The sequence below is a fragment of the Mustela erminea genome, chromosome 11, assembly GCF_009829155.1.
Source record: "Mustela erminea isolate mMusErm1 chromosome 11, mMusErm1.Pri, whole genome shotgun sequence".
NCBI classification, from domain to species: domain Eukaryota; kingdom Metazoa; phylum Chordata; class Mammalia; order Carnivora; family Mustelidae; genus Mustela; species Mustela erminea.
In genome coordinates, this window is record NC_045624.1 from 6,578,551 (window position 1) to 6,594,551 (window position 16,001).

At 44.9% G+C, this 16,001-nt stretch overlaps 1 protein-coding gene across 4 annotated transcripts; it reads left to right on the forward strand.

Annotated features, from left to right (window-relative positions):
• Nucleotides 1-560: 560 nt before the first annotated feature.
• ZNF786 (zinc finger protein 786) lies at nucleotides 561-13,713 on the forward strand. Of its 4 annotated transcripts, none has more exons than XM_032305195.1 (5): nucleotides 562-682; nucleotides 1,693-1,813; nucleotides 5,729-5,855; nucleotides 9,207-9,359; nucleotides 11,210-13,713. In XM_032305195.1, the coding sequence occupies exons 3-5, from the start codon at nucleotides 5,822-5,824 to the stop codon at nucleotides 13,225-13,227; spliced, it is 2,205 nt and encodes a 734-aa protein (XP_032161086.1). In that variant the 5' UTR covers nucleotides 562-682; nucleotides 1,693-1,813; nucleotides 5,729-5,821; the 3' UTR covers nucleotides 13,228-13,713. The 4 variants fall into 4 exon arrangements, with proteins under 4 accessions (XP_032161085.1, XP_032161086.1, XP_032161087.1 ...); XM_032305196.1 differs by lacking the exon at nucleotides 562-682 and adding an exon at nucleotides 746-1,098; XM_032305194.1 differs by lacking the exon at nucleotides 1,693-1,813 and having other exon boundaries at nucleotides 561-682.
• Nucleotides 13,714-16,001: the final 2,288 nt, after the last annotated feature.

Below are 16,001 nucleotides of genomic sequence, written 5' to 3' on the forward strand. Positions count from 1 at the left end.
AATAAATAGAGCATTTCATGAGACCATCAGAATTATAAACAACTTTTACTTGTTTGTTTATTCTTAAATTTCATATATTTTTAATTATTTTATTTTTAAGAAAACCTTTAAGGTGGGGATAGCAATTACATGTATCTCAACACTTCACCCACGCTGGGTGGTTAAGAGTGAGAGACTCTTAAATTTAAGGTCCATTTCATATTTAGGTTATAAGACAGTTTTTTTTAATTTTGTAGACTATAAGTCATGTTCCTAATTTAAGTCCATGGGGTCAGCGATGCCATATGAATTCCCACCACCTGTCTCGCCCTCTCCAGCGCCTTTCAGCGCGTCTGGGTCTCAGTCCTCATCGTTTGGAGCCCCGTGACACCCACCCCCCCACCCCCCCACCCCCCCACCCCCCGCAGCGAGATGACCCGCTACCGACACCGCGGCGGCCAGTGCGCCCAGTTCTGCGAGGACGACTCCTGCGGCCGACGCTGTCTCCTCCGGGCCGCAGGGGGCGCTGTGGGGAGGATGGGGGGAAATCGGGCTCGAGTCCCAGCGTGCACCGCGCGGGGGCTGGGCCTGCAGGGCTGGGCGGGGCGGGAAGCGGCGAGCCGAGGTAGGTTCCGCCGGGCCCCCCAGAACTCGACGTCTCCCGGGCCGCGGGAGCGCGAGGGCCATGGCCGAACCGGCTCCGGTAAGAAAGGCTCTCCGCGCGGACGTCCGGGGGCGGGGCTCGGGGCGGGCTCCGGGCTGCGGCTTGGCGGGTACCCATCCGGGTTCCATTCGGGGCGGCTGCAGAGGACGGGTGGAGCGGAGTCCGGGGGTCGCTCGAGGCTCGGAGTGGCCGGTGACCGCCACTTCTGGGACTCGTCCGTGGCCGCCCTCGCGAACAGACCGAGCGTGGACCAGGCCTCCTCAGCAGCGGGCCCAGCCTGGGCCGGGCACCCGGGAGTGGCGGAGGCGGGCAAGGGAAAGCAGAGGAATGGTCTGGTGCCGGCGGTGCGTGTTCGAGCTCAGCCGGTGTTACATCCGTTACTGAGTTCAGAACAAGAGTTTTAAAAGACCAGATTTTGAGGGTTGAAGCGATTGTCTGGCAGCGGCTTGAATAAGGTAATTTAGCCGCTAGGGCGTTGGAGTTTGTGTGGAGTAAGGAAGGAAGGAAGACCAGTTGGAAGGAATAGAGTAGGATATAAAAACTTAAACAGAATATACACTATTTAATTATTTAATGTTTTGTTGTAATCGAGATTTAGAGGGAATGGCCATTATTTTTTTCAAAATAGCGTATAAATTTTCATTCTGACCATTTTTCCTGATGACTAAATGAGTTCATGAGGTTATTGATTTCCAAATAACGTTAACAGTCTCCGCTAAGAAAATATAATTTCTAGGATTAAAAATTTAAAAGATAGGCAACACCTTTATAGAGAAACTATAAATGAATGAGAGATAACCAGGCCTATAAATGGAAGACTAAATACAGCAAAAATGATACTTTTCTTCCAACCTCATATATACATTTACTGCAGTTGTATTAAAATGGTAGTAAGATTTTTGTGAATTTAGACAAACAGATTCTAAATTTCATTTGAAAAAATAAAGGTCAAAATATCATTCTGAAAAAAGAACAACGAAAGGGGAATTGCACTAGCAGACAAAACTTACTACAAGCCCATCAAATTACTACCGTGCTGTTTTTTGTAGGGACAGACAGAGCAGTGGAAATGGAAAGAGAACCCAGATGCAGACTGTACTGTGTTGAATAGTGTCTCCCCCAAATTCATGTCCTTTCTGGAACCTCAAGATTGTATGACCTTACTTAGAAGTAAGTTGATGCAGATTTAATTGGTTAAAATGAGATCACAAGGGAATAGGGTAGGTTCTTAATCCACCATGACTGGTATCTTTATAAGAAAAGGTACAGAGACCCAGACACAGAAAGGGGGGACACCCTGTTACAGTGGAGACAGAGATTGGAGTTATTCACCCTTAAGAAGTACCAGGGATCGCCAGCCACTGCCAGAAGCTAAGGGAAGGGCATGGAAAGGATTCTCCCCTGGAGACTTCAGAGATAGCATGGCCCTGCTGACACTTGATACCAGACTTCTAGCCACTGGAACTATAAGAGAATACATTTTTATTGTTTTAAAGCACCCAGTTAGGGTAATTCATTATAGCAGTTTTAGGAAAGTAATACAGAGACCTTCAAAAGCAATATTGGGACAATTGCCTTTTCCAGTTGGAAAATAACATTGAGGTAAATCACGACTGTATATAATATATAAAATATACATTGAGGTAAATCACCACTCTATATAATACATAAAATAAATTTTAAAAATTACGTTCCAGATAAATTTAAAATCTAAATATGAAAAGTAAAACTTAAGCCATCTGGAAGAAAATTTAGTGTATCTTTCCAATCTCCATATAGAAATTTTTTTAAAAACAGAGAAAGCAAAATGACCTAAGACTGATACATTTGCATTGAAACTGAAAATATATATACAACATAAGCATAAATAAAATTAAAAGATAAGACATACTCGAGGAGAAAGTTTTTTTGTTTTTTTTTTTTAAGAGTTTATTTATTTATTTGACAGCGAGAGAGACCGCGAGAGAGGGAACACAAGCAGGGGGAGTGGGAGAGGGCCAGGCTTCCCACTGAGCAGGGGGCCTGATGCAGGACTGGATCCCAGGACTCCAAGATAATGACCTGAGCCAAAGGTGTATGCTTAACTGACCAAGCCACCCAGGCGCCCCTAAAAGAATATATACTTAATGAAATTAGAGTACTTTAACAAATATATAACTTAACATGCTTCTAGTTATACATCTTAGAAAGTGTTTGATTTATCCAAGGTGATCACAATAAAAAAATGTTTTAAACACATTTGCATATGTTATTTTTTCTAATACATTGTTTTAAAAAGAAGTGAAATTGAAAACCAGTTCTGGATAAACTCTTAGTATTCTAGGAACAGGCGGCATCTTGGTTAATAACTTAAAGGAAACCAACAAATATTGAGAAGCATTAGAAACATTAAGAAATAAAACAGTTGCATGCTATCATCACTATTACTCAACATCATTCCAGCCAGTACAGTAAGATGAAAGTAAGAAATGATAGGCTTAGTCTTGTATGCAGGAGACCATAGATGTGTAATTTATAGAGTTCTGTAGAAAACCTAGTAGTTTAAAATAAACAAGTTATCTTTTGCTTAAAAAAAAAAAAATTGGGAGAAGGGGAGTGGGGTTATGTACATTGGGGAGGGTATGTGCTTTGGTGAGTGCTGTGAAGTATGTAAACCTGGCGATTCACAGACCTGTACCCCTGGGGATAAAAATATATGTTTATAAAAAATAAAAAATTAAAAAAAAAAAAAAAAAAGAGGGGTGCCTGGGTGGCTTGGCTGAGTGGCTGCCTTTGGCTTAGGTCATGATCCCAGGGGCCTGGGATTGAGCCCCGCATTGGGTTCCCTGCTCTGCCAGGAGTCTGCTACTCCCTTTGCCTGCTGTTCCGGAGCTTGTGCGCCCCTTCTCTCTCTCTCTTTCTCTCTTGTTCCATGTCAAATAAGTAAATAAAATATTTTTTTTTAAAAAGAAGAAAATTTAATGGGACAAACCCCTCAAACATGGTAGCAATAAAAACTCTACAGTTTGTAGGAATGAACCTATCAAGAATTATATAAGGTCTGGGGCACCTGGGTGGTTCAGTGGGTTAAGCCTCTGCCTTCAGCTTGGGTCATGATCTCAGGGTCCTGGGATCAAACCCCGCATTGGGCTCTCTGCTGAGCGGGGAGTCTGCTTCCCCCACTCTCTCTCTCTGCCTGCCTCTCTGCCTACTTGTGATCTCTCTCTCTCTGTCAAATAAATAAATAAAATCTTAAAAAAAATTATATAAGGTCTATATGAAGGAAACTAAATTTTACTAAAACACACAGAAATGTCTAGATAAATGAGAGAGATGTTTCTGGAAGGAAAGATCCCATGTTTTAGAGATCCAGTTCTCTCAAAATTAGTATATTCCTATCAGAATCCCAATAGAATTTGTATAAATTTACTGAAGTATCTTTCCTATGTATGTAGATGAGAAAACAGATAAGAAAAATGAAGATAATTTCCTGTGGAAAATGATGGAGGTGGTGGTGGATGACCACGTCCTCTTAAATAGCAAAATACCTGATAAAACTAAGAATTAACCCAAAGAACAAATAATCCGATCAAGAAATGGGCAGAGGACATGAACAGACATCCTGGGATCAAGTCCCACATCCCACGTCCCACATCGGGCTGTCTTCTCAGTGGGTAGCCTGCTTCTCCCTCTTCCTCTCTCCTGCTCATGCTTACATTCACTTTCTCTCTCTGAAATAAAATCTTTTTAAAAAAGTATTTGCTAGTCAGTCAAAGGATTATTAACCCTAATATGAGAAATTAATAGAGCCCCCAAGAATGTTGAGCAAAGGATGTGAACAGAACTGCACAAAGTTATGTGGAATGTTCCCCTCCCCAGGAAAGTATGAAAAGGATGCTAAGCTTCACAAATTAATGCAAATTAAAACAATGAAATAACATTTTTTTTTTTTTACCCATTACAGTGGTAGAATAAATAAGAAGGTTTAAGAACAACCTATGCTGGCAAAGGTGTATAGAAGTACGGGGCATCTGGGTGGCTCAGTAGGTTAAGCCTCTGCCTTCTGGTCAGGTCTTGATCCCGGGTCCCGCATCAGGCTCTGCTCGGGGGAGCCTGTTTCCCTTTCTCTCTCTGCCTGTTGCTCTGCCTACTTGTGATTTCTCTGTGTCAAATAAATAAAAATCTTAAAAAAAAAAAAATGAGAAGTCTTATTATTAGCAAAGGCTGATTCTTTTTGGAAGGCAGTGTAATGGTATTTGTTAAACTGAACATGTTCATAACTTTTGATTTAGTAGTTTTCCTTTTTAGGCTTTATCTTACAGAGGTAAAAGTGCTAATATATTGGGAAGCATATCAGAGCATTGTTTATAAAGGAAATGGAGACAGTGTATGTCCCATCAGTGGGGTTTATGTACCCGTGGCATGAAATACACTACAATTTACAAAAACCTGGTTTTGCCTCTACACATTGACCTGGAAAGGGATCTTTAATATATTAAGTAAATGAAGTTACCCAGTGATTTATTTTCACTGTTTTATTTTTTTTAAAGATTTTATTTATTTATTTGACAGAGAGAGAGAGATCATAATTAGGCAGAGGCAGGCAGAGGGGGCTGGGGAGTAGGCTCCCCACTGAGCAGAGAGCCGGACCTGGGCCTCAATCCAGGACGCTGAGATCATGACCTTGGCCAAAGGCAGAGGCTCAACCACTTAGCCACCTAGGCGCCCTATTTCCACTGTTTCAAAAGAAAAAAAATTCCTTACTATCCGTATGCATATGGAGTTTGAACAAGCATAAAGAACTGTGGACGGTATAGTGGATAACAGCAGAACCACGTGACTGGAGTAGGGGAAGGAGTATTTCCCAAGGAGGAAGCTGCTGAATAGGCAAAAGCAGTGTCCACTACAAAAATTTTTTAACCTGATGACAAGGAGGGGCACCTGGCTGGCCCAGTGGGGAGATCATGCGACTCTGGATCTTAGGGTTGTGAGTTTGAGCCCCACCTTGGGGATAAACTTTACTTAAAAAAAAAAGAATTGATGAGAAGGGGCTGAAATCTTTTTGAAGCACTAATGCCTGTGTATGTATTATGTCTATCATTTCAGTTGCCTCTGACTTTTGAGGATGTGGCCATTTATTTCTCTGAGCAAGAATGGCAAAACCTCGAGGCGCGGCAGAAGGAGCTTTACAAGCATGTTATGAGAACCAATTACGAGATTCTGGTTTCTCTGGGTAAGAAGTACTCAGTTTTGTGGGGAAGTCATGGAACTGGGTCTAGAAGAGGTCCTGTTTGTTAGGTCAGATTTCTCAGGAACTAACTCAGAACGGTATTTTTTAGCCCAGAGTCCTCGTCATTAGTACTTCTGTAAGCACTGCTAATCCTTACTCAAGGGTGGACATTGCGAAAGGAAAATATTTAAGACTTTGATGTGTGGTGGTCAGTGGTGACTTCGGGCTTGTAGTCACCACACGCTCACAGATTGCTGTGATTTCCATATGGAGCATGGAAATCCTAGCTCATGTCCATAATGTATGTCTTTACCCTAGGATGTCGCTACCTGTCGGTTTTTACTGTGGGGTCTGTATAACTATAACAGCAGCAGTCTCTTCATGGTTATGGTAATGGATGTTCTTTTTAGTCGTTTTGTTTAGTTGGTCTTTTTAAAATTTTTTTAAATTTTATCAAATGAATGATGTCCTCACTCCTGTACTCAGATAATTCTCCAAGGCAACCACTGTTAACCTTTTCTGTTTTAGTTCTTACTGGACTTTCCTCCAATCTAACTATCCATGCTTTGATCTCTATTACTTGATTTATCGAGTGTAGGCGGCATTAACTCCTTATGCCACCCAGGCCTCCCTCAGTACTTACATTTAGGTCTTTGATCCATTTTGAGTTAAGGTTTTTATATGGTATGGGGTAGGGATTCAGCTTCTTTTGCATATGGACATCCAGTTGTCCCAACACTATTTTTTGATAAGAGTATTCTTTCCCCCATTGCACCCTTTTGGAGAATCAATTGGCCGTAAATGTAGAAGTTTATTTCTGGATTCTCAATTCCATTTCATTGATCTGTATGTTTATCTTCATGCCAACACCATGCTGTTTTGATTGCCATTACTTTTAGGATCAGTTTGTCAATTTTTGCAAAAAAAACCCCACCATAACAACAAAAAACAGATTGGATTTGGGTATTGTCATCTTTCTTTTTAAAATTTATTTTATTTTTATTTTTTACATTCACATTGTTTAATTATAGCTATATGTTCTTTAATTTTTTAAAAAATTGTAATAGGTATACAGTATTACATTAGTTCCGGGTATATATCATAGTGATTCACCATCTCTGAGTGCTGTGCTCACCACAAGCGTAGCTACCATCTGTCCCCACAGAATGCTAGTACAGTATCATTGACAGCATCATTGACTGTGTTCCCTGTGCTGTGCCTTTCATTGCCGGGACTCGTTCATGCCATGACCGAGGCCGGTGTCTCCCACTCCCTGTCACCCATTTGCCCTTCTCCTTCCCCTTCGCTCTTGCAGCCGTCAGTTTGTTCTGTTCATATGTCTGATTTTGCTTTGTGTTTCTTTACTCATTTGTTTTCAAATGAGATGATTCTAAGTAAATTATAAACCAAAGAAGAAATCACAAGAGAAATTAGAAAATATTTAAAGTTGGATGATAATGAAAATATAAAGTGGCAAAATTTGTGAGATGCACCAAAGCAGCACTTAGAGGGAAGTGTATAGGTTTAAATGTTTATATCAGAAAAGCAGCAAGGATTTCTTTTTTTTTCCAATCTTTTTACTCATTTTTAAAAATTTAAATTCAGTTAATTAACATATAATGTATTACGAGTTTCAGAGGTAGAGGTCAGTGATTCATGAGTGTTATATAATACCCAGTGCTTGTTACATCACGTGCTGTCCTTAATGTCCATCACCGAGTCACCCCATCCTCTCACGCCTCTCCCCTTGGGAATATTGTCATCTTAACAATATTAGGACTTCCTGTTCATTAACATGAGATATCTTTCTGTTTATTTATGACTTTTAAAATTTCTTAGTAAGTTTATTTCTAAGTGTGGTATTCTTTTTGGTGTTATTGTAAATAGAATTGTTTTCTTGGTTTTGTTTTTGAAAAAATACTTTTAGAAGATGCTGGGAGGCACGTGGGAGGCTCAGCGAGTTAAGCCTCCGCCTTCACCTCGGGTCATGATCTCAGGGTCCTGGGATCGAGCCCCGCATCAGGCTCTCTGCTCAGCGGGGAGCCTGCTCTCTGGCAACCGCCCCCCCCCCCCCCCGGCTATTTGTGATCTCTCTCTCTCTCTGTCAAATAAATAAATAAATAAATAAATAAAATTTTTATTTAAAATTTATTTTATTTTATTTAAATTGATTTATTTAAAATTTAAAAAATTAAAAAATTTTTTAAATTATTTTTTTAAATTAAAAAATTTTTTAAATTAAAAGATGCTGGGGTTTCAACAGATGAAGATTGAAAATAGGTGTATGGATTTAAATAAAAGATAGTGATTCCCTTTCTTCTAAAGGCAAACTTAGAATTCTTTTGGGATTGAAGTCAGATTTCAGGGGGCAAGGAGGGATCTGGAGCAGAGTGACCAGTCTCCACACGTCCTGCACCACTCTGACATTTTATCCCTAAGGCATTACCTGGTTACTCTCTTTCTCTGATCTGAACTATACACTGATCTCCCTTTAGCAATCTATGAAGCATAATTTAGGTTCTGTAACAGAGATATTATTGAAAGAAAGTTTTACTTGAAGATTCATGAACATTTTATTAGGGGAATGGGGTCATGTATTAGACAATCTTGTAACTGTTTTCATTTGCTTATTTCATTGCTTGCAACCCTTTAATTCTAGCTGAACTCGGCCATGTTTTGGGTTGTGATTAGCACTGTCACCAGCGGACTTCTGAGAATATTTACGTATTTTGAAATTTCCTAGGATCGGCATTCCAGTTCTTATTTTGCATACCCTCCTCTTCCCATGGTATCTCCAGTTGTCTGTGGGGCTGTTCCACCATTCTCAAAGCACATTACTAGTGAGTTTTATGAAAACCATGATAAAATGCACATTGCTAGATATATGGGGACTGAGGCAGGATTTATTTTATTTATTTTATTTTATTTTTTAAAGGTTTTATTTATTTATTTGACAGAGACACAGCCAGAGAGGCAACATAGCAGGGGGAGTGAGAGAGGGAGAAGCAGGCTTCCCATCAAGCAGGGACCCTGATGCGGAGCTTAATCCCAGGACCCTGGGATCACGACCTGAGCTGAAGAAAGACTCTCCTCAACAACTGAGCCACCCAGCCCCTGCCCCCAAAAGACAGGTTTTAAACACTAAACTGCTTTAACTGGTCCAGATAGATTAGGAAGTATTGTTAGGAAATGTGGGCAGTTTTGCTCCTCCTTGTGTAACCCTATAATCTATTTTTTTTACTTCTTGTCTCATGCGTCTTCCCAGGAGTACATTGTGAAAACTTTAAAGCATGTCGGTGTGCTTAAATTTAGTGCTAAAGAAACCAAACTACCCTGTCTGACATTTTTGCATAGATAATGGACTCCCCAAACCAGAACTAATATCCTGGATTGAACAGGAGAAAGAGTTCTTCCAGAACTGGCGAGAAGCACAGAAATCAGGAACCATAATTTGTTCTTCTGCTCATTTGCAATTTGATCCAGTTATCGAGGGCCATCAGTTTGGGGGTGAGTATTAAGAAACCAGGGCCCTGTCCTCAAGACAGTACACTCAGTTTGTTCCAATTTTCAGATCATGTCTTCTTGTTTGGCTGGACTGAAGCTGGACAACTGGTGTATTCTAGAGAAGCGTAGTTAAGTACAGTGGTTGGGAGTGTGGGTTCAAGAGTCTGAGTCTGGATCTTGTCTTTTCTGGTGACACCTTGGGCAAGTTGTTCAGCCTCTCAGTATTTCAATTTCCTGACCTAGAAAATGAAGACAATGAAAGTACCTAGATAGAACTATATAGGTTAACATATGTGAAGTGTTAAAGTGATACCTGGCACACAGTAGGAGCTCAGTAAATGGGAGCTGTTGTTAGTGGTAGGTAAGGCGAGGTGGATGATGGCAGGACTCAGAGACTGGTTATCCACATACTAGTGACCAAAATTGCTTCCTTCCTGTATGGGGACTGTTGAATTTCCTTGATTACCTAAAACTCAGCTCTCCTGTGTTTTCTTATTATGATGGAAGAGTCAGATTCTTAGAATTTTTTTTAAATTTTATTTATTTATTTGACAGAGGAGGCAGACAGGCAGGGAGACAGAGGAGGAAGCAGACTCCCTGCTGAGCAGAGCGCCCGATGTGGGGCTCGATCCCAGGACCCTGGGATCATGACCTGAGCTGAAGGCAGAGGCTTTAACCCATTCAGCCACACAGGCACCCTCTTGGAATTTTTTTAAGAAATATTTATTTATTAGAATGAGAATGAGTGGATGTCAGGGCAGAGGGAGAGAGTTTTAAGCAGATTGCCTGCTGAGTGTGGAGCCCAACTTGGAACTCAGTCTCATGACCCCAAGATCATGACCTGAGCCGAAAACAAGAGTTAGATGCTCAACCGACTGAGCCACTCAGGTGCCCCTGAGATTTTTGGATTCTTAAAAGTCAGCATTAAAGTATGGAATGAGAAAACCAATGGGAGCATCATCTCAAGAAATCTTGTCAATAGTTTTTGGCTGCCTCTTTCTGGACAGTAAAGAAAGGAGTTTTGCTCCACAAATTATTTGACTTTTTGCCACCTGTTATCAGTTCTTCCAAAAACCTTTTTAAAAGGTTTGTGGGGTAGGGGTGCGGAGGGGAGAGAAGAGCCCAGGCCCTGCTGCTTGGGCTTAGGGACTTCCCCTGGGTCGTGACTGTGGTGTTGGGGTCTGTGAGTGACAGTGCGGTCATCACTTGGTGATTTCAGGAATGTCTGCACATCAGAATGGCAAAGTGTGATAGTCCTATGGTTGATGGTGGTGAGCATTTACAGGTGTGTTCAGTATGCCAGTCACATGCTCAGCACCTTACATGCAGGAACTCACCTAAAGTTCATGACAATGAAATGTCCGGTTGCTTCCCTGTGTCTACAGAAGGAACTGAATGAAGCCAAGAAAGAGAGATTAGCTTGACAAAGGCTACACAGTGGAGAGACAGGATTTGAACCCAAATTCCAAAGCTTAGGCCGGGTGTTTGAGACCTATACTTTCCTCTTTTTTTCTTAAGTGTAACTGAAGTATTCTCTACACCCAAAGAGAGGCTTGAACTCACGACCCCGTGAAAAAGCCACATGCTCTTTTGACCAACTGAGCCAGCCAGGCACCCCTGTATTTTCCTCTTTTAAGATATGTTTCTCAGTTGAGTTTTCAGCAGACTCTCACCAGACAGATTCAGCCATAACAGAACCACAGTGAAGTGTCCCCGGTGGTGGAGACCCGTGGGAGCTGGGTTCCCAGGCCTCCAGACGGCACCGTTCCCTAAGGTCTTGTCACCAGGAGAGACATAAGCCTTTAGTCATGCCACAGGTAGGAATACTGACTGAATGTTTGTTTCTATTTCAGGAGGCCCACAAGCTGTGCATTCAGGAGAAGCTGAGTGCCATTTCCAAGTAGATGGCGGAGCGGGCCAGTGCCCCTCCGAACCCTCCCGAGGAGGAGGAGAAGATGTTTCCTTCAGGCTTGACCAAAGCATCGCCCTCCAGAACCCACCCAGCCGTGACGCTCAGGCTCCACGTCCAGCAGCCCCCAGAACGCTGGGTCTCCCTGGCCGGCAGGAGGCCTCCTCCTGGGGGAGCACCCAGCACCCTTGCGCTGTCTGTGGGGAGAGCTTTTGGACGAAGGACCACTTGGAGAAGCACCAGAGAAGCCACTTGAAGGACCAGCCGTGGAGGTCGTGGAAGAAGCGCAGCCGCCAAGCTGATCCGCAGCCACAGCGGAGCCGCTCTCAGGCTCCCAGGCGCTTCCGGTGTCCGGACTGTGGGAGGAGCTTCCGCCGGAAGCGGCCTTTGCTCGCGCATCTGGCTGTGCATGCGGGCGAGAGCGCCCTGCGGGACCCCGAGTGTCGGACGTGCTTCCCGCCCAAGCAGCCCCTTCTGGGCCACCGCCTCCCGCACGAGGGGGAGAGGCCGTCCCGGTGCCCCAGATGTGACGGGAGCTTGCGGTCCGGGAGCGGCGTGCAGGCTCGCCAGGGCCCTCCTGGCCGGGAGAGGCTAGGCTCCTGGAGAGAAGGCGATGGCGCCTTCCGGGTCAGGGCTGAGCCGGCCGCTGTGCCCTCGGGAGGGAGGCCGAGCCCGCGTGAGGAGCGCTGCGCCCGCATGGGAGCCGGGGAGAGGCGGTTCTCCTGCGCCGAGTGCGGTAAGCTCTTCACTGCCAGGTCCAAGCTCGCCGGCCACCTCCGTGTGCACACGGGAGAGAAGCCCTTCCGGTGCCCGGAGTGTGGCAAGAGCTTCCGCCGGCGCGGCCTGCTCAGGGGCCACCAGCGCGTGCACCGCGGCGAGCGGCCCTTCCCCTGCCGGAAGTGCGGCAAGGCCTTCGCCAAGCAGTGTAAGCTCACGGAGCACGGCCGCGTCCACAGCGGGGAGAAGCCCTTCTGGTGCGCCCAGTGCGGCAGGAGCTTCCGCCAGCGGGGACAGCTGCTGAGGCACGAGCGGCTGCACAGCGACGAGCGGCCCTTCCAGTGCCCCGAGTGCCCTCTGAGCTTCCGCCTGCAGAGCATGCTGCGGGCACACCGGCTCCGCCACGGCGGAGAGCGGCCCTTCTCCTGCGGCGAGTGCGGCCGGGCCTTCACGCATCAGTGCAAGCTCCGCGAGCACCTGAGAGTGCACAGCGGGGAGAGGCCCTTCCAGTGCCCCGAGTGTGCCAAGAGCTTCCGCCTCAAGGGCATCCTGAAGGCGCACCAGCGCACGCACAGCAAGGAGAGGCCCTTTTCGTGCGGGGAGTGCGGCAAGGGCTTCACTCGGCAGTCCAAGCTCACCGAGCACTTCCGCGTGCACAGCGGGGAGAGGCCCTTCCAGTGCCCCACCTGCGACCGGAGTTTCCGCCTCAAGGGGCAGCTGCTGAGTCACCAGCGCCTGCACACGGGGGAGAGACCCTTCCAGTGCCCCGAGTGCGGCAAGAGCTACCGCGTGAAGGCCGACATGAAGGCCCACCAGCTGCTGCACAGCGGCGAGATGCCCTTCTCCTGCGAGTGTGGCAAGGGCTTTGCCAAGCAGTCCAAACTCATCGAGCACATCAGGACCCACACGGGGGAGAAGCCTTTCCAGTGTCCCAAATGTGACAAGAGTTTCCGCTTGAAGGCGCAGCTGCTCAGCCACCAAGGCCTGCACACAGGGGAGAGACCTTTCCGCTGTCCCGAGTGTGACAAGAACTTCCGGGAAAAGGGACACATGCTTCGGCACCAGCGCATACACAGGCCCGAGAGGCCCTTTGCCTGTGGCGACTGCGGGAAGGGCTTCATTTATAAGTCGAAACTAGCGGAGCACATCAGGGTGCACACGAAATCCTACAGTGCTCCAAATGAGCCGGACATCAAGAAGAGGCTCAGCCAGCTGTTTGCGATGATCGAGGCCGACTGGAGTTGAGGTCCCTGGAGGGTATCCAGAGCCTTGGGGGAGTTGATGTGGCCTGGAAATTCACAGCAGCCAGAGCCAAACCCACTGGAAGACAGATTTTAGGAACAGGGCCCCCATTTTGAGCAAGAATGTAACTCCGGTTAGGAAGTTGAGAAACCATCCAGGATTTTCTCATTTAGCGCACCACCTGTCATATTTCCTATCTATTGATAAAAGAGATATCCGTTTTCCCTGCCATTGTAAGTGGTAACTTACCCGCAAATGCTAAGCTAGCTCTGAAATCCCCGCTGGAACTAGGACAGCCCTTCCGGTACTGTTCTCCAAGCTGAGGACGTGGGGTGGCTCTTAAATGTCCACTTGACTCTTCTGCACGGTGTGATCCTAAACTGGGGGGTTTAAATCCAGTGGATTTTGTTTGCAAGCCTGATATGATGTTGGATTTGTTTTTGAGTCATTTATTTTGAAACCCGACAGCAATAAAACAAGTTATCTGAATTCCTGTCTGTTTCTGTGAATGCTGAGGTCTCACGGCAGCTTCCACAGTGATTGGGTGTAGCTTCTCCTAAGGAAAAGCTGATAATTTCAGCAAAGTTTGGCTCATCTGAATTGAAGAAACCTAAAAGCAGGGGTGCTAAGATATATGGGGCTAGAATATAGATACGAGATGGATTGGGACAGGAGGTATGGGTTTGGGAGCTGCAGAACAGAGATGGTGTTTGAAGCCAAGACAGTGAATGAGATTCCCAAGAGTGACTGTCTAAGTGGTGCCTAAATCTGAGTAAAGACAAAATAACAGCCAAGGGGCCCCTGGCTGGCTCAGTTGGTGGAGCGTGGGACTCTTGATCTTGGGATTTGTGAGTTCAAGTCCCATGCTGGGTGTAGAGATTACTTAAAAATAAAATTTGGGGGAAAAAAGTAGCAGAACCAAACAGCTCTGTCATGGAGCACTACAGGCAACAACAGAATTTTCAACCAAATGTTACAAAGAAACATAATACAAGTAGAAGTCTAGGAAACTACCCCATTTGCTACATGAGGTGAAGGTTGTGTGAGCACAGAATGTTTGTACTTCGGGGAAATACCTGCACTCCATTCAAAGAAATCCTGACTTTCAGAGGGTTCATGTTTCGTGTAGAACACCTGAAATTCTGGGGCATCTGGGTGGCTCAGTCAGTGAAGAATCTGCCTTTCACTTGGGTCATGATCTTGGAGTCCTGGGATCGGGCCCTACATCAGGCTGTCTGCTCAGCAGGGAGTCTGCTCCTTGCCCCCCCCACCCCCGCCCCAAATAAATAGTTTAAGAAAAAAAGAGGCCTGAAATTCTGAGGGATGACGGAAAATGAGATTATCACTAAAGTATAACAGATGTTACTAGAAAACAATGTTTCACACATGATGTTCTCTGGAACACTAGCTCCAAAGATTCTTTTTTTTTTTTCAAAAAGAGGGGAGTCTTGGTAGCTCAGTTAATCTGACTTGATTTTGGCTCAAGGTCATGCTCTCAGGGTTGTGAGATCAAGCCCCATGTCAGGCTCCCTGCTGGGTGCTCTATTTTTCCTCTTCCTCTGACCCTCTGCCTCAACTTGAACTCTCCCTCTCAAAAATAAATAAATTAATTAATTAATTAATTAAAAAGGAAAGAACTCATGGCCAATTGAAGTAAAAAAGTTCCCCCCCATCACCCCCCCCCCCACACACACACACAATCTATGGCTCTCCCGGCAGAAGACCTAATATGTATTATTCTCTTATATTTGAATATATTTGATCTTGGGATTCTTTCTTCCAAAGATGTGAGCATTTCCAAAGATGTGGGAATTTCTCCCAAATTCTTTCTTTTGTTTTTTTTTCCAAAAATATTTACTATGATCTTGTAGACATTGAGTTCCACAGGATTCATTTTGGAAAACATTACTGAAGGGCAAGCACGCTTGGCTCCAACAAAGCAACCCTTTGCCCGTTAAGAAGAATGGGAATCCACGGAAATGAGGTCTTCAATTTTAGGGGCAAAAGAAAACAGACCAGTAAGTCCCAATAAATCCTTACTTGGTTTTAGAAAACTGTCTTTCCTCCATTGAATGGTGGGACACTAACAAAGTGACTGATAACATTAGAGATTGTGTCATTTAGGCAGGTTTATAATCACTCAGAACCCGGCAATGTCTATTGTGTTCATGGGACAGTCACCTAAAATTGTGGAGTTAGACTCAAAATAAGCAAAGAAGGGATGGAAATCATGCTGCAGGTGAATGCCTATAGAGGGGACCCGGAGAGCAGGATGTGATCATGAACCCAGCAGGGGGTTCAAGGGAGACTGAAGACCAGAGCCTCAATCGCAGGATCTCAGAGATGGTAAAAGAGCCAATGTTTAAAGTGTTTCTAAAAACTGAAGGTGGGGCGCCTGGGTGGCTGGCTCAGTGAGCTAAGCCGCTGCCTTCGGCTCAGGTCATGATCTCAGGGTCCTGGGATCGAGACCCGCATTGGGCTCTCTGCTCAGCAGGGAGCCTGCTTCCCTCTCTCTCTCTGCCTACTTGTGATCTCTGTCTGTCAAATAAATAAATAAAATCTTAAAAAAAAAAAAAAACTGAAGGTGTTTTGGAAGGTGTCGAGAAAAAGGGTAAGATACAACTAAACCCAAGAACTCTAGGCTGCTCACACTCAACATGGAAAACAGGTCCCATAGTGGGACTTAAAGAAGAGAGAGATTCTGGAAAAGAAGGTGTCATAAGGACAGGTTCACATTCTTCCTTTTCCATCCTGCCCAAAATACCCAAAAAGAAAAA